The 26,547-nt window shown below is 37.5% G+C and overlaps 1 protein-coding gene across 1 annotated transcript in view; it reads right to left on the reverse strand.

Annotated features, from left to right (window-relative positions):
• Nucleotides 1-26,547, reverse strand: part of ZGRF1 (zinc finger GRF-type containing 1) — a gene marked incomplete at its 3' end in the record, with an annotated part of 70,455 nt that overhangs the window by 27,538 nt on the left and 16,370 nt on the right. Inside the window, exons 7-11 of the mRNA XM_082653800.1 lie at nt 16,972-17,045; nt 15,361-15,411; nt 13,437-13,520; nt 1,566-1,668; nt 1,377-1,474 (exon numbers count right to left, since the gene is read on the reverse strand). Coding sequence (XP_082509926.1) covers nt 1,377-1,474; nt 1,566-1,668; nt 13,437-13,520; nt 15,361-15,411; nt 16,972-17,045 — 410 coding nt within the window. The remainder of the gene's footprint in view (nt 1-1,376; nt 1,475-1,565; nt 1,669-13,436; nt 13,521-15,360; nt 15,412-16,971; nt 17,046-26,547) is intronic.

Here is a 26,547-nt window from a genome sequence, read left to right on the forward strand (position 1 = left end):
TCAGTGATTTCCCCGGGGAACACAGAGCAATATCAAAGTTCTTAACCTGACCTGCAAGGCTTTGTATGTCTGGTCCTGCTCCCTTTCCCAATTTCATTTAATTACCACTTTCCCTGTCACTTTCCACAATCCAGCTACTTTGATCTCCTTTCACATTCTTCAACCCACCCAACTCTTTTCAATCGCAGGGTATTTACACTTGCTGTTTCTGTACATGGTATGTTCTTCCCCCTACTGCTGCCACAGCTGGAGAAGGCTTCCTAATCATCTATAAAGTAGATTCCCCTATAATTTCGGAGTATCTTCACAACTTTTCTGTATAGCAATTATCTCAGTTTGTTTGTTCTCTGGAGTAACATCTCTCTCCCCTGCTGGCCTTTAAAATCAGAGATCATTCCTGTTTTGTCCAACATTCTATATCCAAGTCTTACAAGTTCCTGACCTATAGAAGACATTCAGTAAACACTGCTGAATTCCTATTTATTCATAAATTTTATATTTCACAGTAAAATTTCATTGCTCATTTCACACATGTTCCACACATTTCCAATTAAGATCATGCCTAGGCACTTCATTGCATATCATTTGTTACTACTCTTGGGACTCTTTTTCTGGTATATTTTCTACTTGGTTTAAGAAAGCTATTAACTTTTCAAGTTTATCTTATCTTCAGCTCCTTTACAAAATTATTTTTAAACCTCTCTTTTTTTTTTTTCTTTTTTTTTGGGGGGTACGCGGGCCTCTCACTGTTGTGACCTCTCCCGCTGCGGAGCTCTGGACGCGCAGGCTCAGCGGCCATGGCTCATGGGCCCAGCCGCTTCGCGGCACATGGAATCCTCCCGGACCAGGGCACGAACCCATGTCCCCTGAATCAGCAGGCGGACTCTCAACCACTGCGCCACCAGGGAAGCCCTCATTTTTAATTGATTCATCTAATTCTATTTTTTCCTTTCTAATTATGTATGCCTCGCATTTCATGTCACATTGCAAAAAATAAAACATCTGAATAACAAAGAAGATAGCAGTAATCCACATTTTGTTATTTATTCTAACAAAAATTATTCTGTGCTGTTTCATTACTAAAATAATCATGGTTGGTTGTTCATAAACTTTCTTGATCATGTTAAAAAAATCATCTAGTCTTAAGAATTTTATCATTTTAGTTTTTAGTAGAGTCATTTCTTATAAGATCACAAAAATTTTTTACTCACAACTGTTAAAACTTTGTTTAGGGAATTCCCTGGTGGGCCAATGGTTAGGACTCAGCACTTTCACTGGTGGGGTCTGGGTTCAATCCCTGGTCAGGGAACGAAGATCCCATGAGCCGCAGGGTGCAGGCCACAAAACCAACAAAAAAACCTTTGTTTACATTATACCTTATTTGCTTCCCACGAAGTCCTCTCTGTTGATTTAAAATTATAATCCAAATAATTATATAAATGTCCTGAATCTTTAGGAGGGAAATCTAAAATTGCTGTGGGGGGAAAAAAAAGCATGGATCTTTACATAGTTTGTTCAATGTCAAATAACTTCTTAATGTTACATTTTATTTATAATTTACTTACAATCAGTTTCAACTGAGTCCTTATTAGACTCAGCTGTCACTTGAAAATTCTCTTCAATATTAAAGCTAGTACCTCCTTTTGGAAAGTTTTCTTCATCTGGGAACTAGAAAATAGAGATCTACTTATCAGTTCAGAAAAAATGTGTGTGCATATCCATATCTTTACCTATCTCTCTCTACACATATAGTTTATAGTTATAACTTGAGACACAGACAAACAGAAAGAAATATGTTATAAAGCCAGTTCCATTCCGGAAAAGCAGGGTACATTATATTTCATCAATTCTTATGACTCAAGTTTCTTACATCTTAACAACTTTGAAATAGGGATGCACCTCAAAAATGACATTTTTACATCTCTAACAGCACAGGCAACATCTGTGACATAGTTGTCTTTGCCTGTGCAAGTGCAACTATATGCAAAGTAGTAATACTATTCAAATAATGATGACTTAAATATGACTTTGTGCATTGTTAACATTAGACATATTAAGCAATTCTGCTGTTTAAATGCCTTCAGAAAGATCACACTAGGATTTAGCATTGAAAAAAATGTACTGTGGGGACTTCCCTGGTGACACAGTGGTTAGGAATCCACCTGCTAACGCAGGGGACATGGGTTTGAGCCCTGGTCTGGGAAGATCACACATGCCGTGGAGCAACTAAGCCTGTGCGTCACAACTACTGAGCCTGCGCTCTAGAGCTCACGAGCCACAACTGTTGAAGCCCACGAGCCACAACTACAGAGCCCGTGTGCCACAACTACTGAAGCCCGGCGCCTAGAGCCCATGCTCTGCAAAGAGAAGCCACAACGAGAAGCCTGGGCATCGCAATGAAGAGTAGCCCCCACTGACCGCAACTAGAGAAAGCCCACGTGCAGCAAGGGAGACCCAATAAAGCCAAAAATAAAGATTAATAAAGAGCAGAAACTAACACAACATTGTAAAACAACTATACTCCAATTAGAAACAAAAAAAGGTATTCATGGATAGCTTCTATCTGTCAGGCACAGAGTGAGGCACTGGAAATACAACAAACAAGCAGCCACTGACGGTGCCTTCACAAAAGCTGATACTTTTGGTGGGAGAAAATTAAGGATGAAGCGAAATTTGTGGCCCTGAACCAAGATGGCGGAGTAGAAGGACGTGTTCTCACTCCCTCTTGTGAGAACACCAGAATCACAACTAGCTGCTGGACAATCATCGACAGGAAGAGACGGGAACTCACCAAAAAAGATACCCCACATCCAAAGACAAAGGATATGCCACAATGAGATGGTAGGAGGGGCGCAATCACAGTAAAATCAAATCCCGTAACTGCTGGGTGGGTGACTCACAGACTGGAGAACACTTATACCACAGAAGTCCACCCACTGCAGTGAAGGTTCTGAGCCCCATGTCAGGCTTCCCAACCTGGGGGTCTGGCAAAAGGAGGAGGAATTCCTAGAGAATCAGACTTTGAAGGCTAGTGGGATTTGATTGCAGGACTTGGACAGGACTGGGGGAAACAGAGACTCCACTCTTGGAGGGCACATACAAAGTAGTGTGTACATCGGGACCCAGGGGAAGGAGCAGTGACCCCAGAAGAGACTGAACCAGACCTACCTGCTAGTGTTGGAGGGTCTCCTGCAGAGGCGGGTGGTGGCTGTGGCTCACCGTGGGAACAAGGACACTGGCAGCAGAAGTTCTGGGAAGTACTCCTTGGCGTGAGCCCTCCCAGAGTCAGCCATTAGCCCCACCAAAGAGCCCGGGTAGGCTCCAGGGTTGGGTTGCCTCAGGCCAAACAACCAACAGGGATGGAACCCAGCCCCACCCATCAGCAGTCAAGCAGATTAAAGTTTTACTGAGCTCTGCCCACCAGAGCAACAGTCAGCTCTACCCACCACCAGTGCCTCCCATCAGGAAACTTGCACAAATCTCTTAGTTACCCTCATCCACCAGAGGGCAGACAGCAGAAGCAAGAAGAACTACAATCCTGCAGCCTGTGGAACAAAACCCACATTCACAGAAAGACAGACAAGATGAAAAGGCAGAGGGCTATGTACCAGATAAATGAATAAGATAAAACCCCAGAAAAACAACTAAATGAAGTGGAGACAGGCAACCTTCCAGAAAAAGAATTCAGAAAAATGATAGGGAAGATGATCCAGGACCTCGGACAAAGAATGGAGGCAAAGATCAAGAAGATGCAAGAAATGCTTAACAAAGACCTAGAAGAATTAAAGAACAAACAAACAGAGATGCACAATACAATAACTGAAATGAAAACTACACTAGAAGGAATCAATAACAGAATAACTCAGGCAGAAGAATGGATAAGTGAACTGGAAGACAGAATGCTGGAATTCACTTCTGCGGAACAGAATAAAAAAAGAATGAAAAGAAATGATGACAGCCTAAGACACCTCTGGGACAACATTAAACACAACAACATTCGCATTATATAGGTCCTAGAAGAAGAAGAGAGAAAGGACCCGAGAAAATATTTGAAGAGATTATAGTCGAAAACTCCCCTCACATGCGAAAGGAAAGAGCCACCCAAGCCCAGGAAGCGCAGCGAGTCCAATACAGGATAAACCCAAGGAGAAACACGCCGAGACACATAGTAATCAAATTGGCAAAAATTAAAGACAAAGAAAAATTCTTGAAAGCAGCAAGGGAAAAACAACAAATAACATACAAGGGAACTCCCAGAAGGTTAACAGCTGATTTCTCAGCAGAAACTCTACAAGCCAGAAGGGAGTGGCATGATATACTTAAAGTGATGAAAGGGAAGAACATACAACCAAGATTACTCTACCCGGCAAGGATCTCATTCAGATTCGATGGAGAAATCAAAAGCTTTACAGACAAGCAAAGCTAAGAGAATTCAGCACCACCAAACCAGCTCTACAACAAATGCTAAAGGAAGTTCTCTAAGTGGGAAACACAAGAGAAGAAAAGGGCCTACAAAAACAAATCCAAAACAATTAAGAAAATGGTCATAGGAACATACATATCGATAATTACCTTAAACGTGAATGGATTAAGTGCTCCAACCAAAAGACACAGGCTTGCTGAATGGATACAAAAACAAGACCCATCTATATGTTGTCTACAACAGACCCACTTCAGACCTAGGGACACATTCAGACTGAAAGTGAGGGGATGGAAAAAGATACTCCATGCAAATGGGAACCAAAAGAAATCTGGAGTAGCAATACTCATATCACATAAAATAGATATTAAAATAAAGAATGTTATGAGACAAGGAAGGACACTACACAATGATCATGGGATCAATCCAAGAAGAAGATATAACAATTATAAATATATATGCACCCAACAGAGGAGCACCTCAATATATAAGGCAACTGTTAACAGCTCTAAAAGAGGAAATCGACAGTAACACAATAATAGTGGTGTACTTTAACACCTCACTTACATGGACAGATCATCCAAACAGAAAATTAATAAGGAAACACAAGCTTTAAATGACACAATAGTCCAGATAGATTGAATTGATATTTATAGGACATTCCAACCAGAATCAGCAGATTACACTTTCTTCTCAGGTGTGCACGGAACATTCTCCAGGATAGATCACATCTTGGGTCATAAATCAAGCCTCAGTAAAATTAAGAAAATTGAAATCATATCAAGCTTCTTTTTTGACCCCAACACTTTGACATTAGAAATGAATAACAGGGAAAAAAACGTAAAAGACACAAACACATGGAGGCTAAACAATACATTACTAAATAATCAAGAGATCACTGAAGAAATAAAAGAGGAAATCAAAAAATACCTAGAGACAAATGACAATGAAAACACGATGATCCAAAACCTATGGGAGGAAGCAAAAGCAGTTCTAAGAGGGAAGTTTATAGCTATACAAGCCTACCTCAAGAAACAAGAAAAATCGCAAGTAAACAATCTAACCTTACACCTAAAGGAACTAGAGAAAGAAGAACAAACAAAACCCAAAGTTAGCAGAAGGAAAAAAATCATAAACATGAGAGCAGAAATAAATGAAATAGAAACAAAAAAAACAAAAGTAAAGATCAATAAAACTAAAAGCTGGTTCTTTGAGAAAATAAACAAAATTGATAAACCATTAGCCAGACTCATCAAGAAAAAGAGGGAGAGGACTCAAATCAATAAAATTAGAAAGGAAAAAGGAGAAGTTACAACAGACGCCGCAGAAATGCAAAGCATCCGAAGAGACTACTACAAGCAACTCTATGCCAATAAAATGGACAACCTGGAAGAAATGGACAAATTCTTAGAAAGGTATAAGTTTCAAAGACTGAACCAGGAAGAAATAGAAAATATGAACAGACCAATCACAAGGAATGAAATTGAAACTGTGATTAAAAATCTTCCAACAAACCAAAGTCCAAGACCAGATGGCTTCACAGGTAAATTCTATCAAACATTTAGAGAAGAGCTAACACCCATCCTTCTCAAACTCTTCCAAAAATTGCAGAGGAAGGAACACTCCCAAACTCATTCTATGAGGCCACCATCACCCTGATACCAAAACCAGACAAAGATACTACAAATAAAGAAAATTACAGACCAATATCACTGATGAATATAGATGCAAAAATCCTCAACAAAGTACTAGCAAACAGAATCCTACAGCACATTAAAAGCATCATACACCATGATTAAGTGGGATTTATCCCAGGGATATGAGGATTGTTCAATAGATGGAAATCAATCAATGTGATATACCATATTAACAAACTGAAGAATAAAAACCATTATGACCATCTCAATAGATGCAGAAAAAGCTTTTGACAAAATTCAACACCATTTATGATAAAAATTCTCCAGAAAGTGGGCATAGAGGGAACCTACCTCAACATAATAAAGGTCATATATGACAAACCCATAGCAAACATCATTCTCAATGGTGAAAAACTGAAAGCATTTCCTCTACGATCAGTAAAAAGACAAGGATGTCCACTCTCACCACCAGTATTCAACATAGTTTTGCAAGTCCTAGCCACGGCAATCACAGAAGAAAAAGAAATAAAAGGAATACAAATTGGAAAAGAAGAAGTAAAACTGTCACTGTTTCCAGATGACATGATACTATACATAGAGAATCCTAAAGATGCCACAAGAAAACTACTAGAGCTAATCAATGAATCTGGTAAAGTTGCAGGATACAAAATGAATGCACAGAAATCTCTTGCATTCCTATACACTAATGATGAAAAATCTGAAAGAGAAATTAAGGAAACACTCCCATTTACCATTGCAACAAAAATAATAAAATACCTATGAATAAACCTACCTAGGGAGACAAAAGACCTGTATGCAGAAAACTGTAAGACACTGATGTAAGAAATTAAAGATGATACCAACAGATGGAGAGAAATACCATGTTCTTGGATTGGAAGAATCAATATTGTGAAAATGACTATACTACCCAAAGCAATCTACAGATTCAATGCAATCCCTATCAAATTACCAATGGCATTTTTTACAGAGCTAGAACAAAAAATCTTAAAATTTGTATGGAGACACAAAAGACTCCAAAGAGCCAAAGCAGTCTTGAAGGAAAAAAACAGAGCTGGAGGAATCAGACTCCCTGACTTCAGACTATACTACAAAGCTACAGTAACCAAGACAATATGGTACTGGCACAAAAACAGAAACATAGATCAATGGAACAAGATAGAAAGCCCAGAGATAAACCCACACACCTATGGTCAACTAATCTATCACAAAGGAGGCAAGGATATACAATGGAGAAAAGACAGTCTCTTCAGTAAGTGGTGCTGGGAAAACTGGACAGCAACATGTAAAAGAATGAAATTAGAACACTCCCTAACACCATACACAAAAATAAACTCAAAATGGATTCTAGACCTAAATGTAAGACCGGGCCCTATAAAACTCTTAGAGGAAAACATAGGAAGAACACTCTTTGACATAAATTACAGCAGGATCTTTTTTGATCCACCTCCTAGAGTAATGGAAATAAAAACAAAAATAAACAAATGGGACCTAATGAAACTTCAGAGCTTTTGCACAGCAAAGGAAACCATAAACAAGATGAAAAGACAACCCTCAGAATGGGAGAAAATATTTGAAAACGAATCAACAGACAAAGGATTAATATCCAAAATATATAAACAGCTCAGGCAGCTCAATATTAAAAAAACAAACAACCCAATCTAAAAATGGGCAGAAGACCTAAATAGACATTTCTCCAAAGAAGACATACAGATGGCCACGAAGCACATGAAAAGCTGCTCAACATCACTAATTATTAGAGAAATGCAAATCAAAACCACAATGAGGTTATCACCTCACACCAGTTAGAATGGGCATCATCAGAAAATCTACAAAGAACAAATGCTGGAGAGGGTGTGGAGTAGAGGGAACCCTCTTGCACTGTTGGTGGGAATGAAAATTGATACAGCCACTATGGAGAACAGTATGGAAGTTCCTTAAAAAACTAAAAATAGAATTACCATATGATCCAGCAATCCCACTACTGGGCTTATATCCAGAGAAAAATCATAGTTTAAAAAGACACATGCACCCCAATGTTCATTACAGCACTATTTACAATAGCCAGGACATGGAAGCAACCTAAATGCCCATCGACAGATGAATGGATAAAGAAGATGTGGTACATATATGCAATGGAATATTACTGAGCCATAAAAAGGAATGAAATTGGATCATTTGTTGAGACGTGGATGGATCTAGAGACTGTCATACAGAGTGAAGTAAGTCAGAAAGAGAAAAACAAATATTGTATATTAACGCATATACGTGGAACCTAGAAAAATGGTACAGATGAACTGGTTTGCAGGGCAGAAGTTGAGACACAGATGTAGAGAACAAACGTATGGACACCAAGAGGGGAATGCCATTGGGGGGCTGGGGTGGGATGAATTGGGCGATTGGGATTGACATGTACACACTGATGTGTATAAAACTGATGACTAATAAGAACCTGCTGTATAAAAAAATAAAATTAAATTAAAAAATTTAAAAAGGTTAATAAAAAGTATTGTGTTCACAGAAAGACAAGAAAACAAAACAGTACGATATACAATAAAACACTATGCTCAAATAAATATAAAAGAATATTCCACTAAATATAACATTAAAAATCCAAGCGAAGGGCTTCCCTGGTGGTGCAGTGGTTAGGAGTCCGCCTGCCGATGCAGGGGACACGGGTTTGTGCCCTGGTCCGGGAAGATCCCACATGCTGTGGAGTGGCTGGGCCCGTGAGCCATGGCCGCTGAGTCTGCACGTCCACAGCCTGTGCTCCGCAACGGAAGAGGCCACAACAGTGAGAGGCCCGCATACCGCAAAAAAAAAAAAAAAAAAATCAATTATAGGTGAATTACAGATCAAAATGTGAAAGGCAAAATAATAAAGCTTCTACAAGATAACATGAGAGTATCTTTATGACCTTAGGGTAGAGAAAGACTTCTAAAATAAGACAAAAAAGCAATAATCAGAAAGGAAACAACAGATAAATTGTATTGTATTGAAAATTATAAACTTCCATTCATCAAAGGCATCTTTAAGAATGAAAGATAAGTCAGAGTCAGGGAAGATAAGCACGCGAATTAAAAACTGAGGAAGGGGGCTTCCCTGGTGGCGCAGTGGTTGAGAGTCTGCCTACCAATGCAGGGGACACGGGTTCGAGCCCTGGTCTGGGAAGATCCCACGTGCCACGGAGCAACTGGGCCCGTGAGCCACAAATACTGAGCTCTGTGCGTCTGGAGCCTGTGCTCCGCAGCAAGAGAGGCCGCGACAGTGAGAGGCCCGCGCACCGCGATGAAGAGTGGCCCCCGCTTGCCACAACTAGAGAAAGCCCTCGCACAGAAACGAAGACCCAACACAGCCAAAAGTAAATAAGTGAATAAATAAATTAAAAAAAAAAAAAAACTGAGGAAGAAAGCTTAACAAACAGTTCATGAGAGAGGATTACAGAGAAGGCTAATAATATACAAAAAGGTCCTAACCTCATTATTAGGCAGGAAAATGCAAATTAAAACCACAATGAAATAACACTACATACCCACCAGAATAGCTAAAATTCAAAACAAAAAACTGTCAGCACCAAGTGTTAATGAAGATGTAGAGTGATGGGGACTCTCATACATTCCTGATAGAAAATATAAACTCTAATAACCATTTTGGAAAGCAGTTCGGCATTATCTACTAAAAGTAAAGACATGCGTATCTAGTGACTCAATAATCACACTTCTAGGTAGTGTAAATAACAGAAGCATGTCATGTGTATACACATTCAGGATAGTACATGATTATTCACAGCAGTATTATCTGTGATAACCTCCAAAGGCAAACGACCTAAACAACTGAAGAATGTATTGGGGTGTATTTACACAATGGAATCCTACACCAGCAACGAAAATGAATAAACTACAGCGACAAGCAACAACATGGATGAATTTCAAAACTGCAATGTTGAACAAAAGAAGGCAGACACACACACAAAACACTGTGTATTACTCTATTTAAAGTTTTAAAAGCAAAACTAATATATGGTATTATAAGTCAAAATGGTGGTTATCTTTGGGGAGAATGGAAGGGGTAGTGATTGAAAGGGGGCAGAAGGGGTACTTCTGAGATGCTGGTAATGCTCTATTTCTTAAGGGTGGAGGTTACATGGGTGTGTTCACTTTGTGGTAATTATTGGGCTGAGCACTTACAGTCTGTGCACTTATTTTGTATGTGCATTATGCTTTAATAAAAAAGGGAAAAGTTTAAAAAAGTCTCTTTAACAGTTACTGTTTCAAATATATGCATACATCCTTTCTCCATAACCTTTTCTATTTGGGTAGCAATGAGAGGTACTTGGTGTCCTACTTAGTGGGGAGAGGGGTGGATATTAGAAGGAAAAAAAATCTGCTAGCTGTTAAATATATTTTCTATATGTAATCTGCCTATCCGTTCTTGTCATAAATTTCTACTATTGTCTGAAGTGAAAAGTAATCCTTTAAATTCCTGATCCTAAAAAGGCAGTAAATCTTTCAAATATTTTTGTCTTATTTAGTTTGATTTAAGATATGATATTTCTTGTCAATTTACTAAACTTTTTTTTAACTTACAACTGTACAAAGATTTAAATATACTCTCTTTACAAAATTTAGTATTGACATAAAGAAAATGATTTGGCAAGATGCAGCTATAAAAATATTTTTAAGGGCTTCCCTGGTGGTGCAGTGGTTAAGAATCCACCTGCCAGTGCAGGGGACACAGGTTCGAGCCCTGGTCCGGGAAGATCCCACATGCCACGGAGCAACTAAGCCCGTGTGCCACAACTACTGAGCCTGTGCTCTACAGCCCGTGAGTCACAGCTACTGAGCCCACGTGCCACAACTACTGAAACCCGCGTGCCTAGAGCTCATGCTCCGCAACAAGGGAAGCCACCACAATGAGAAGCCCACGCACTGCAACGAACAGTAGCCCCCACTCGCTGCAACTAGAGAAAGCCCATGCGTAGCAACTGAAGACCCAATGCAGCCAAAAATAAATAAATTAAATAAACTAAATATATATATATATACTTTTTTTTTTTTTACCTGAAAGAAGTCAATCTGCATACAAGTGCTAGGCAACTCTGGTGTCAAAAAACAACTGTTTGTCGTGCAGTTTTCATACACAATGCTATCTGGAAACTGACTGCATTCAAGCTGTGAGCTGTGTCCTCTCACTATCACAGCACTAGCAGCTGATCCTTTCACTTGATGCCCTTGAAATTCAACAGGCTATAGTAAATTATTAAAAATGAGTATTACATAAGTATACATATTTACAATACACACATACAAAGAAAATAATGCATAATTCGGCTTTCTATTGAATATTAGTTAATGTAAATAATTACTAAGAGACTAATACTGAAAACCAGGAAATATTCCTATTATCCTAAAATATGTTAAGGGTAGACTAATTTAAAGTGCAGTGATTGGGGCTTCTCTGGTGGCACAGTGATTAAGAATCCGCCTGCCAATGCAGAGGACATGGGTTTCAGTCCTGGTCCGGGAAAATCCCACATGCCGCGGAGCAACTAAGCCCATGTGCCACAACTACTGAGCCTGTGCGCTAAAGCCCACAAGCCACAACTACTGAGCCTGCATGCCACAACTACAGAAGCCCACGCACATAGAGCCCATGCTCTGCAATAAGAGAAGCCACTGCAATGAGAAGCCAGAGCACCACAGCGAAGAGCAGCCCCTGCTAGTGGCAACTAGAAGAAAGCCCGCGCACAGCAACACAGTCAAAGATAAATAAATAAAAATAAATAAAACATTAAAAAATAAAGTGCAGTGATTTAACTGCATTCAAGGTCAACATTAATAAGTATGATTTTTTTTTTTGTTTTTTTACAAACACAAGGAGTGTAATGATAATGGGTTGATTAAGCCAGAAAGACACAGGTGCTCCTTCCTCTATGCTTCCACTATACATTACACAACATTTTTGGTTTTTTATTTTTGTTTTGGCCACACTGCATGGCTTGTGGAGTCTTAGTTCCCTGACCAGGGATCAAACCCGGGCCCTTCGCAGTGAAAGCGTGGAGTCCTAACCACTGGACTGCCAGGGAATTCCCCACAACTTTCCATTGTAGACATCACATTACACTACAATGAAGTTTCTTCTTATCTGTATACTAACTGTACTGCAAGCTCCTTGAGGGCAAAGACGCTTCTGCTTCATCAGGATATCACCTGCATTTAATACCATGCTTGGAATACAGGAGGCAATCAATAAACACATGATAATAGGAAGGGAAGAGAGAAGGAACAGAGGAAGCATTTTCCTTTAAGGGTTTTGTAAACTATCAGAATATTAGCAAGAGGGATGCTGGGTTCCCAGCTTCCCAGATGATCTGATCCTATAGCTCTGAGAACAAAGGCCTAAGAGTACCAAGACAGACGTGTACCTCAGAGGGGTGCTTTCACCCCCTCAGAGACTTGGTCTGCTTTCAGACTTCAGATGGCTTTCTCTGCTGCCCCATTGAGGGTTCTAGGATTTTTACTCTGTGCAGGGTGACAAAGCCTACCCAGAATGTGGAAAAATAAGAGTATGTAGAGTCAAAGGAATGTACATAAAGAATGAATTTATTTCTAACTGATAAATTAACAGAATGACAAAAATACATAATCTGAAAATTCTCTTATTTAAAAATGAGGATTCTAAATCACACATTTGAAAGGAACTAAATTGCCTCTGAAACAAGAGTTTTGTTGAAAACATTATTTTGAATTTTAAAACATAACATATATCAATAAAAAAAAGTCTAAACCTTTAAAGACTGTATATTTCTGCTTTGTTTCATGTGGAATACAAATTCTCTACAAACAAACAGGTGCCTTGCTTTCTTTGATGCTATGTAGATCCTTTCCAGAGATCTGTTGAGTTTTAAGAATAGAATCACTATTTACAAAACCCAACCATTTATATGCTGTTGTCTCTATCAATTTTTGCTGTGGAGTGGGTAGCATTACTCAGAGCTTGGGTTATATATACTTCTATCCCTTCAGCCTGAAGTAAAAGTGGTGGAGTAAACTATAATGAATTAAAAGTTATAAACATCTTCACTTTGTTCTACACAGAACATTCATTAACTGTACTTTACATATCTTTGTGCCCAATCCCTAGGATATCCTATGCATACATAACGCATTATTAGTTCATTAGTAACAGAGAGAGGGCTCAAGACCAAAAAAAGGGGTAGGAGTCATTAGTGTCTCTTGTTCTTAAAACCAGGTTAATTCATTTTGCTCACTAATCTTCTGCTTATGAAAACTCTGACAGTTGTGTAAAAAAACAGCAGGAAAACACTGTGGCTTAGAAAATCAATTCTTCACAAATTTTACCTTGGGGTCACAGGTTTCTCTCTCCATTTGTTTAGGAATAACAGCTAGAAAAGCAGTCTCTTCTTCACTGCCCAAGGAAAAGAACTAGGATAAAATATCAATAAGTATGTTAGCTAAAATAGTTTTGTAGGTGTTTATGAGTTTGATGGGAAAATATTCCTCAAACTTAAAGTTAAGTCTGCCCTTTCAAAACGATGATACTTGTCATCTCCATCTTGCTTCTCTATATACATACATACAATAAGCAACCCCCGGCAAAGGAGTGCTCTAGCAGAGAAAGTACTATACTAGTTAATTTAAAAACTCAGCATATTAGAAAATTGGAATTCTAAACTTTTAATTGAATTCTTTTTTAACATTGCTGGGTATGTTATAAATCCCATACTAATATTTATGTTAATGCAGATTATTTAATTCAAAAATTAGTGTAAAATTAAAGAAGTGTAATAGTTTATTTAAAGAGAGAATCATCTTCTAGCCACCATAAAACACAAGATACAGACAACAGCAACTAGTCATTTTTAGTTCATCAAGTAACTATATAAAATAACCATAATTTCTAATATGAACTACAGACTCAGAAAATGAACTCAACTGTAGAAGTAATTTCTTTATGTTTAACAAATATGGAGAAAAAATATGCCACTAAAAGAGGTAAAATAGTGTATTTATTCAAATAATAGTCACTTTCCTTTTATAACAATATACATAAGCACAACTGCCAATCAGGTAGCTCTTAAAAACATTCAACTCATATTTTAGAACTAGCATTTTTGAATATAGTGAGTTTAAAAAATTAGTTAGCATATTGTATCTTCTAGCTCCTTTGCTTTGTGTGACTAATCACACTTACAGCAATAAGGTGAAGGTGGCATTAAATATTAAGCGCACCCTAATTTTAAGTTTTGAAAGTTCCTTCTATCACTAGGTGTGTATGAAGAGTTTGATTCAGAGAGTTGTAGCAAGAAAGCTATTATAAAAACACAAATGTACTTTGATATTAATGCTAAAAAGATTTAAATTTTTTTTTTGCAAAAGATTCTAAGACCTTTTTCATTATTTTGAGATTATAAAATATTTTGCTTTAAAAATATATGACATTTATTTAAAAAATATATATATATATATATATATATATATATATATGACATTTATTTAAATGGCAACTCATCCTGGAGGGAAAAACAGTGATAGTGTTAATTTGCAATTTATACTTTGTGATAATTATACTTGAAAAAGTTGAAAACGTTTTTTTCTGTTTTTCTGTTTTGTTTTTTTTTGCGGTATGCAGGCCTCTCACCGTTGTGGCCTCTCCCACTGCGGAGCAGAGGCTCCAGACGCACAGGCTCAGTGGCCATGGCTCATGGGCCCAGCCGCTCCACGGCATGTGGGATCCTCCCAGACCAGGGCATGAACCGGTGTCCCCTGCATCAGCAGGCAGACTCTCAACCACTGCGCCACCAGGGAAGCCCTAAACCATATTTTTTTCAAGTGAAAAAAACCCAGTAAGAATGTGATCATTTGTAAGCAGCTGCTGACTGTTCATTATTTTATACTTGATCTTGTAATATAAGGGTGAAAAATGATTGAGTCACCACAATGGATTTTGTTTTATTTTGTACTGTTCTAGGCAACAGAGCCTGCAGATGCAGTTGTAATTGTCAATGACAATTCTTGGATTAGGTAATGCTTGCAAGTTTGAAAAATTAGCTTTATGATAAAATATTTGTTATTTACTCAAATTCTACTGACTACACAGGACACTTACACAAGACAGTAGGCTCATCTAAATGAGTATAAAAGGGTAACTAATTACAAATAAATTTGAAAACTGGCAATATAGAATACAAACGTATAATTACATGCCATACCTATATATACGAATACAATTTCTGGCTATGTTACATTTTAAAAGTTAACTCACCTGCAAAGACTGAAGTGATTTACTTGGTTCAACTTCATTTTCTTTCATCATCTTAGGAATAGAACATTAATATAAGATAAGCCAAAAGGTAATAGTAACTTAGAAATAAAATATAGATTTTTTTAGATGTAAGAAATATAAGGTCACCATTACTAATAATCAAAGAAATAAAAACTAAGTGTTGATTAAATACTATTTCACTTAGGAAGAATTTTAAAAGATCTCAGTACTGGTAAATATGAAATGAAACAAATATTCATATTGTAAAACATTAAGATATTTTGATTTGACTTATATCAACAATCTAAGAAAGTTGTTCTTGGCCTCTCAAATTATCAGTTCCATTTCTAAGAATCAAATCTAAGGAAATAACTAAACGTAAACAATAATTTATGTGCAAAAACATCTACTAAAGTTTTATTTACAAAAGCAAAATGCTGGAAATGATCTAAATGTCCAAAATAGGGAACTGTTTGTCCAAAGCAAAGGATATCCACGAGATGGAATGATAAGTAACCTTTAAAAGGTATGTGTAAGTGTTCTTAATAATGTGAGAAAATACAATATGATATTAAGGAGAAAGGATATAAAACTATTTGTACCTATCAATCTAACCATATTTTTAAATTAGGCCAAAAATGCTGGAAATGTTAATAGTAATTATCTCCAGGTGGTATGGTAAGTTTTATTTTTTCTTTACCTTTTTCTGTATTTAAAAAAAAAGGAGGAAAAAATTGATATTATTAAAAAAACAGTAACATGGAAAATAGAATATGATACAAACTGGGGGTAAATGAAACAAGGAAAGAACTGTCTCTTCAAAAGTGCTAAAAGCATCTTCACTGAGAAACACTAACCTAGATAACTTATTGTAAAATTTCATTTCATCCTAATTAGTACTATTACTTTTTATATTATTTCCATGGTTCCCAAACTGGTATAACAAGGTACTTTGGGGTGCCACAGTGAACTCAACAGAGGCTCCACAAGATATTTTAAATTTGAGGGAAACACAGTGTCATTAGACATCTGTCAGAAACGGAACAAACTGCAAACTCAAGGTAGTTCAGTTTCAACATCAGATTTCACGTCATTTCTGTCAGTGACATCATATCTTTGTGAAGCTGGGTTTTAGGAAATGGCTATGATAAAAATCAATTGCCATACAAAAATCAATGTGGACCCAGAAACTGAATCTATTCCAAGCTTTGAGAAGTTGCACAGTGCCCAACAGGTGCATGCATTCCATTAGTAACTGTGTTTATTTAAAAATAAAATGCTTATCATAACCATGTCACAATATATGCATATATCAAATCATTATGTTGTACATCTTAAACTAATACAATGTTATATGGTCAATTATATCTCAATAACACTGGAAAAAAAGGACAAAATGCTTAACAAATTACTAAGTTTTTAATACTACTAACTAAATAAAAGGAACTGCTAGGTTTCTTTTGGCCAAGCAATGCAATAAAAAAAATCACTAAGATACAGGAGAGGTCATGAACCAACATAGCTTCAGACTCCTGTATTTCTATAGTATCATTACAAATTATAGAACATTCTATATCAAAATAATAAATATACTGACAGAAAAATATGTACCTGTTGAGGATCCTGGTTCAGATGAGAAGACTTTGGTATAGCTTGTGAAACTACTGCAGTCAATGGTTTCCTAGCTAGAATGGACAAAATCCAATTATCTTATTCATCATAAATATAGTAGTGCTCTAAAATTTTTAAAAACTTATATCTAAAACTGAGTGAAACAAGGAATATAACAATTATTTCCAAAATACAGTATGCCAGGCACTGGGGAAACAGCAGTGAACAAAACAAACAAGATCCCTTGAAAAGAAAGGGACACAGAAGATAAATAAATTCAGATTGTAATACAAAAGGGTTTCATAACACAGGGTGAAATGAGAGAGAGTAACGCTAGCAGGATGACCTGAAGAGATCTCTCACAGGAAGTAACATTTATGCTGAAACCTGAAGACAAGAAAAAACTAGCTATGCAGGGGTAAAGGTGTTCAGGGGAAAGGCAGAACAAGTGTAAAGACTCTGAGACAGAAAAAGCTGGCAAGCCTACAGAATGGAAAGGAGGATGGGGGGAACTCAGCGTTCTGAGAAAGGTCTGAGAAAATATTTGGAGATTAGTCGAAAACTTCCCTAACATGGGAAAGGAAATAGTCAATCAAGTCCAGGAAGCAGAGAGTACCACCCACAGGATACACCCAAAGAGAAACACACCGAGACACATATTAATGAAACTATCAAAAATTAAATACAAAGAAAAAATATTAAAAGCAGGAAGGGAAAAGCAACAAATAACATACAGGGAATCCCCATAAGATTAACAGCTGATCTTTCAGCAGAAACTCTGCAAGCCAGAAGGGAGTAGCAGGACATATTTAAAGTGATGAAAGGGAAAAACCTACAACCAAGATTACTCTACCCAGCAAGGATCTCTTTCAGATTCGATGGAGAAATTAAAACCTTTACAAATAAGCAAAAGTTATTAGAATTCAGCACCACCAAACCAGCTTTACAACAAATGCTAAAGGAACTTCTCTAGGCAGGAAATACAAGAGAGGGAAAAGATCTACAAAAACAAACCCAAAACAATTAAGAAAATGGTAATAGGAACATATATATCAATAATTACCTTAAATGTAAATGAATTAAATGCTCCAACCAAAAGACACAGATTGGCTGAATGGATACAAAAACAAGACCCGTATATATGCTGTCTACAAGAGACCCACTTCAGACCTAGGGACACATACAGACTGAAAGTGAGGGGATGGAAAAAGATATTCCATGCAAATGGGAATCAAAAGAAAGCTGGAGTAGCAATACTCATATCAGATAAAATAGACTTTAAAATAAAGAATGTTACAAGAGACAAGGAAGGACACTACACAATGATCAAGAGATCAATCCAAGAAGATATAACAATTGTAAATATGTATGCACCCAACATAGGAGCACCTCGATACACAAGGCAAATGCTAACAGCCATAAAAGGGGAAATCGACTGTGACACAATAATAGTAGGGGACTTTCACACCTCACTTTCACGAATGGACAAATCATCCAAAATGAAAATAAATAAGGAAACACAAGCTTTAAATGACACATTAAACAAGATGGACGTAATTGATATTTATAGGACATTCCATCCAAAAACAACAGAATACACTTTCTTATCAAGTGCTCATGGAACATTCTCCAGGACAGACCATATTCTGGGTCACAAATCAAGCCTTACTAAATTTAAGAAAACTGAAATCATATTAAGTATCTTTCCCAACCACATCGCTATGAGACTAGATATCAATTACAGGAAAAAAAAAACTGTAAAAAATACAAACACATGGAGGCTAAACAATACAGTACTAAATAACCAAGAGATCACTGAAGAAATCAAAGAGGAAATCAGAAAATACCTAGAAACAAATGACAATGAAAACACAAAAACCCAAAAGCTATGGTATGCAGCAAAAGCAGTTCTAAGGGGGAAGTTTATAGCAATACAATCCTACCTCAAGAAACAAGAAAATACTCAAATAAACAACCTAACCTTATACTTAACGCAATTAGAGAAAGAACAAAAAAACCCCAAAGTTAGCAGAAGGAAAGAAATCATAAAGATCAGATCAGAAACAGATGAAAAAGAAATGAAGGAAACATCAAAGATCAATGAAACTAAAAGCTTGTTCTTTGAGAAGATAAACAAAATTGATAAACCATTAGCCAGACTCATCACGAAAAAATGTGAGAAGACTCAAATCAACAGAATTGGAAATGAAAAAGGAGAAGTAACTGACACTGCAGAAATACAAAGGATTGTGAGAGATTACTACAAGCAACTATGTGCCAAAAAAATGGAAAATCTGGAAGAAATGGACAAATTCTTAGAAGAGCACAACCTTCTGAGACTGAACCAGGAAGAAACTGAAAATATAAATAGACCAATCACAAGCACTGAAATTGAAATTGTGATTAAAAATCTTCCAACAGGGGGCTTCTGTGGTGGCGCAGTGGTTGAGAGTCCGCCTGCCGATGCAGAGGACGCGAGTTCGTGCCCCGGTCCGGAAGGATCCCACATGCCGTGGAGCAGCTGGGCCCATGAGCCATGGCCGCTGAGCCTGCGCATCTGGAGCCTATGCTCCACAACGGGAGAAGCCACAACAGTGAGATGCCGGCGTACCACAAAAAATAAATAAATAAAAATCTTCCAACAAACAAAAGCCCAGGACCAGATGGCTTCACAGGCAAATTCTATCAAACATTTAGAGAAGAGCTAACACCCATCCTTCTCAAACTCTTCCAAAATATAGCAGAGGGAGGAACACTCTCAAACTCATTCTACTATGCCACCATCACCCTGATACCAAAACCAGACAAAAATGTCACAAAAATAGAAAACTACAGGCCAATATCTCTGATGAACACAGATGCAAAAATCCTCAACAAAAAATTAGCAAACAGAATCCAACAGCACATTAAATGGATCGTACACCATGATCAAATGGGGTTTATCCCAGAAATGCAAGGATTCTTCAATATATGCAAATCAATCAACGTGATACACCATATTAACAAATGAAGGAAAAAAACCATATGATCATCTCAATAGATGCAGAAAAAGCTTTTGACAAAATTCAACACCCATTTATGATAAAAACTCTCCAGAAACTAGGCACAGAGGGAACCTACCTCAACATAATAAAGGCCATATATGACAAACCCACAGCCAACATCATTCTCAATGGTGAATAACTGAAACCATTTCCTCTAAGATCAGTAACAAGAAAAGGTTGCCCACTCTCACCATTATTATTCAACATAGTTTTGGAAGTTTTAGCCAAAGCAATCAGATAAGAAAAATAAAAGGAATCCAGTTCAGAAAAGAAGAAGTAAAACTGCCACTGTTGCAGATGACATGATACTATACATAGAGAATCCTAAAGATACTTCCAGAAAAGTACTAGAGCTAATCAATGAATTTGGTAAAGTAGCAGGATACAAAATTAGGGCACAGAAATCTTTCTCATTCCTATACACTAATTATGAAAAATCTGAAAGAGAATTTAAGGAAACACTCCCATTTACCACTGCAACAAAAAGAATAAAATACCTAGGATAAACCTACTCAAGGAGACAAAAGACCTGTATCCAGAAAACTATGACACTGATGTAAGAAATTAAAGATGAAACCAACAGATGGAGAGATATACCATGTTCTTATATTGGAAGAATCAACATTGTGAAAATGATTATACTACCCAAAGCAATCTACAGATTCAATGCAATCCCTATCAAACTACCAATGGCATTTTTTACAGAACTAGAACAAAAATTTTCACAATGTGTAGGGAAACACAAAAGACCCCGAATAGCCAAAGCAATCTTAAGAAAAGCAGAGCTGGAGGAATCAGGCTCCCAGACTTCAGACTATACTACAAAGCTACAGTAATCAAGGCAGTATGGTACTGACACAAAACAGAAACAGTGATCAATGGAACAGGATAGAAAGCCCACAGATAAACCCACACACATATGGTCACCTTATCTTTGATAAAGGAGGCAAGAGTATACGATAGAGGAAAGACTGCCTCTTCAATAAGTGGTGCTGGGAAAACTGGACAGCTACATGTAAAAGAATGAAATTAGAACACTCCCTAACACCATACACAAAAATAAACTCAAAATGGATTAAAGACCTAAATGTAAGGCCAGACCCTATAAAACTCTTAGAGGAAAATGTAGGCAGGACACTCTATGACATAAAACATAACAAGGGGGGCTTCCCTCGTGGCGCAGTGGTTGAGAGTCCGCCTGCCAATGCAGGGGACACGGGTTCGTGCCCCAGTCCAGGAGGATCCCACATGCTGTGGAGTGGCTGGGCTCACGAGCCATGGCCGCTGAGACCGCGCCTCCGGAGCCTGTGCTCCGCAACGGGAGGGGCCGCAACAGTGAGAGGCCTGCGTACCACAAAGAAAACAAAAAAACATAACAGGATCCTTTTTGACCCACCTCCTACAGAAATGGAAATAAATACAAAAATAAACAAATGGGACCTAATGAAACTTCAAAGCTTTTGCTCAGCAAAGGAAAAAATAAAGAAGACGAAGACAACCCTCAGAATGGGAGAAAATATTTGCAAATGAAGCAACTGACAACGGATTAATCTCCAAAATTTACAAGCAGCTCATACAGCTCAATATCAGAAACACAAACAATCCAATCCAGGGCTTCCCTGGTGGCGCAGTGGTTGAGAGTCCGCCACTGATGCAGGGCATACGGGTTCGTGCCATGGTCCAGGAAGATTCCACATGCCGCGGAGCGGCTGGGCCCATGAGCCATGGCCGCTAAGCCTGCGCATCCAGAGCCTGTGCTCCGCAACGGGAGAGGCCACAGCAGTGAGAGGCCCACGTACCACAAAAAAACAAACAAACAAACAAACAAAAATACTACAGTGAGGTTACACCTCACATCAGTCAGAATGGCCATCATCAAAAAACCTACAAATGATAAATGCTGGAGAGGTTGCGGAGAAAAAGGAACCCTCTTGCACTGTTGGTGGGAATGTAAATTCATATAGCCACTAAGGAGAACAGTATGGAGTTTCCTTAAAAAACTAAAAATAGAACTACCATACGACCCAGCAATCCCACTACTGGGCATATATCCTAAGAAAACCGTAATTCAAAAAGAGTCATGTACCACAATATACATTGCAGCACTATTTACAACAGCCTGGACATGGAAGCAACCTAAGTGTCCATCAACAGATGAATGGATAAAGAAGATGTGGCACATATATACAATGGAATATTACTCAGCCATAAAAGGAAGCAAAATTGAGTTATTTGTAGTGAGGTGGATGGACCTAGAGTTGGTCATACAGAGTGAAGTAACTCAGAAAGGGAAAAACAAATACAGTATGCTAACGCATATATATAGAATCTAGAAAAAAAAATGGTTCTGATGAACCTAGGGGCAGGACAGAAATAAAGATGCAGATGTAGAGAATGGACTTGAGGACATGGGGAGGGGGCAGGGTAAGCTGGGACAAAGTGAGAGAGTAACAATGACATATATACACTACCAAATGTAAAATAGATAGCTAGTGGGAAGCAGCTGCATAGCACAGGGAGATCAGCTCGGTGCTGTGCTACACCCTAGAGGGGTGGGATAAGGAGGGTGGGAGGGAGACGCAAGAGGGAAGGGATATGGGGATATACATATGCATATAGCTGATTCACTCTGTTATACAGCAAAAGCTAACACAACACTGTAAAGCAATTATACTCCAATAAAGATGTTAAAGGAAAAAAGGAAAAAAAAAAGAAAGAAAGGAAAGTGCATAAAGGAAAAAAAAAAGGAGGACAGGGTGGCTAGGCCAAACCACCTTATCAGGTATCTGTTTAAATTGGGATTTTTCCCTTAAAAGAAATTCAATAATCTCAGTTTCTTGCAAAGTCACCAATAAGACTATAATTTTAGTGATAACTACCGTTTAAAAAAATAGCCATGGGGCTTCCCTGGTGGTGCAGTTGATAAGAATCTGCCTGCCAATGCAGGAAACACGGGTTCAAGCCCTGGTCCAGGAAGATCCCACACGCCATGGAGCAACTAAGCCCGTGTGCCACAACTACTGAGCCTGCACTCTAGAACCTGTGAGCCACAACTACTGAGCCCGCGTGCTGCAACTACTAAAGCCCGCGCGCCTAGAGCCCGTGCTCTGCAACAGGAGAAGCCACCACAATGAGAAGCCCATGCACTGCAACGAACAGTAGCCCCCGCTCGCCACAACTAGAGAAAAGGCCGCGCACAGCAACGAAGACCCAACGCAGCCAAAAAATAATTAATTAATTTTAAAAAATTCAATAACTTAAGAAAAAAAGCCATATCCAGTGCAAACTTCACTTTTTGCCAATTGTTACTTTTGGTTTCATTATTTTCCTGTAAACATTCAGACTATACCAAATGAAACAAAAATAAGTGGATTTTGGAACTTGAGGTTATTTATAAAAGGAATTTTAAAAAGGCACTGGATGAAAATTATTTTTCCCTTTACTGCCTTCACTTAAGAATAAAATTCTAAATTAACATTTCTAAAATATATCCAGCCATCTCACGAAAACTTGAAGATAATGGAGAAAATGTTTTTTAACACTTTCACACATTCTAAAATGGTGGTAAAACAGATTCTTTTCTAATTCTGTATTAAAATCCATGAAGTCATTTGCTATATTCCAATAAAAATAATTCCAATTCTCAAATTGTCTCAAGAAAACCAACTTAATCATTTTTAGAGAAATATATTTATGTCAGAAAATACAGTCAATCCTCATTATTCACAGATTCCGCCTACTTGCTAAAATTTATTTGTAACCCCCAAATCAATACTGTGTTTCTGAGGTCATCTGCAGACATGCAGAGCTACAAAAAGTGAGTTGCTTGACATGCACATTCCCAGCTGAGGTAGAACAAGGCGACATTCTGCCTTCTAATTCCAGCCCTCATGCTACAAACAAGTGTCCTTCTTGTGATCTATTTAGTACATTTTTCATATTTGGGGGCTTTTTATTGGTGACTTTGCTATTTAAAATGTTCCCTAAGCATAGTGCTGCCCAGTGTTCCTAAGTGCAAGAAGGCTCTGACGTCCCTTATGTAGGAAACACGTGGTAAGTTTCATTCAGGCATGAGTTAGTTACAGTGCTATTGGTCATAAGTTCAGTGTTAATCGATCACCAATATATATTAAACAAGGAATCTTTAAATGAAAACACACATAAAACAAGGTTTTGTACTGATCAGTTGATGAAAATGTTCTGACCAGAGGTTTGAAGGAACCTAACCCTGCATTTCTCCAAAAAGCAATGGCCTATTTTTCACTAATCCACTGTTTGGTAACTTTATAGAACACAACCACCACAAATAATGAGAATCAACTGTAATCCTCTTTTCCAACTTGATGAGAAAAAAGAATAAATTTCCCAAAACTAAATTCTGTAATTTCTAAACCTTCATATTAGGAATTTATATCCTTATATGACATTGCATAACTACATCTACCCATATTTATTTTTCAATAGGTTTCTTCTTATTTTTAATTTTTTAGAAAATAAACCGTAGGGACTTCCCTGGTGGCACAATGGTTAAGAATCCGCCTGCCAATGCAGGGGACACAGGTTCCAGCCCCAGTCCGGGAAGATCCCACATGCCGCGGAGCAACTAAGCCCATGCGTCACAACTACTGAGCCTGCGCTCTAGAGCCCGTGATCCACAACTACCGAGCCTGCATGCCACAACTGCTGAAGCCTGCATGCCTAGAACCCGTACTCCGCAACAGAAGAAACCACAATGAGAAACCCGCGCACCACAACGAAGAGTAGCCCCCCACTTGCCACAGTTAGAGAAAGCCCACAAGCAGCAACGAAGACCTGATGCAGCCAAAAATAAATAAATAAACTTATTTTTTAAAAAAAGAAAATAAACTGTAATAATAGTCATCATATTTAACTACATTTGAAAGAAACATTTTACTAGGTACAATAATTTATTCCTATTTTTCTCAGGGATTCCTTGAGATATTCAAAGAAGAGTTCAATTTTAACTTTTGAGTACACTGTTCATTCACATTCATGTGTACATAATATTTATGTCCTATAATATTATTTTTCTTAAAAAAAAATGCTACTGGCAACGTTCCACAAGCCAAGTCAAAAGACCAATCAATGACATACTGAAAGAAAATATCTGCAACATAGATAAAGGGCTGCTATTTCTAATACATAAAGAGCTCTTCCAAGTAAAAGAGAATAAAAGACCAACAACCATCAAAAGACTGGACAAAAGAGTAGAGCAGACTATTCATGAAAAAAGACATACAAATGATGCTTAAACATATGAAAAGCTCAATTTCACTTGTAGTGAAAGAAATACAAATTTAAAATACACTCTCATTTCTCATCTATTAGATTGGTAAAAATTCAAAAGCTTGGCAAAATACTCTACTGGCAATGCTATGGAGAAACAGGCACTCTCATACATTATTGGTGGGAATGAGAAATGGTATGATTCCTTCAAGAGAATTTTGAAGTATCTAACAAAGACACAACTTTACCCAACAACCTTACTGCTAGGAATTTGCCCTGAAGACATACCTGCAGTAACATGCAAAAAGTCCATACAGTTATATAGATACAGATATATAAAGTTACTTATTGTCACATTATTTGCAATAGCAAAATACTGGAGACTGGTTGCAAAAATGATGGTTCATCCACACAGTAAAATATTATATAGCTATAAACAAATAAAATGAGGATGAGTCCTATGAAGTGATAGGTAGTGATTTCCAGGATATATTATTAAGTGAAAAGAATCAAGGTGCTAAAGAATACAGAGCACAGTATCTTATGTTGAATAAAGGGAAACAAGAATTTATACCGGGAGGTGTCTATTTTTGCAAAAAAGTAAAAAATAAAAACCAGACCACAAGTATGATATATTGGTTACCTACAGCAGGTAGGAATAGGATGGAAGGCATAAGGAAGGAATCTGAGTATATGTCTTTATACAGTTTTGATTTTTGTACTCAGTTAATATTCTACATAGTCAGAAAAAAAAATTTTTTAAAGAATAAATCAACTATATCCTCATACGAAATATAGACGATGAACTTAACTATATATCAAATGATAACATAATCACGGTAAAGAAAAAAAAGTACCCAATAACTTTGGAACATAATACTCCAACTCTATACTCTCAGGATATACTCTAAACACAAACAAAGAAACAAAACACAACCAGTTTAAAAAAAAATGGAAACAAAGAAAAACTCCAAGGAATTTGTAAGCTTTACAAATTTTTTTGCCAGTAGTGATATTGGTTTAACAATTTGGAAACCATTTGGTGCACACCATAGAATTGAGGAAGTAAATATACTGATGCTGCTGGGCACCAGGACCCTTTCCACTCTGAGAATAAAGAAACACAATTATGGAATGAAGGGAAGAAAGGAAGAATCCTGTGGTTTAGAACTGGAGTTAGAGATATCAATATGAGCTCATGACGTTTTTCTTAAAAAAGTATCTCCTAGCACATGACCAAAAATGTATAACGACAGGAATGGATTATAACACACACACACATATT

Source organism: Grampus griseus, assembly GCF_964374135.1.
Source record: "Grampus griseus genome assembly, chromosome: 4".
Taxonomy (NCBI): domain Eukaryota; kingdom Metazoa; phylum Chordata; class Mammalia; order Artiodactyla; family Delphinidae; genus Grampus; species Grampus griseus.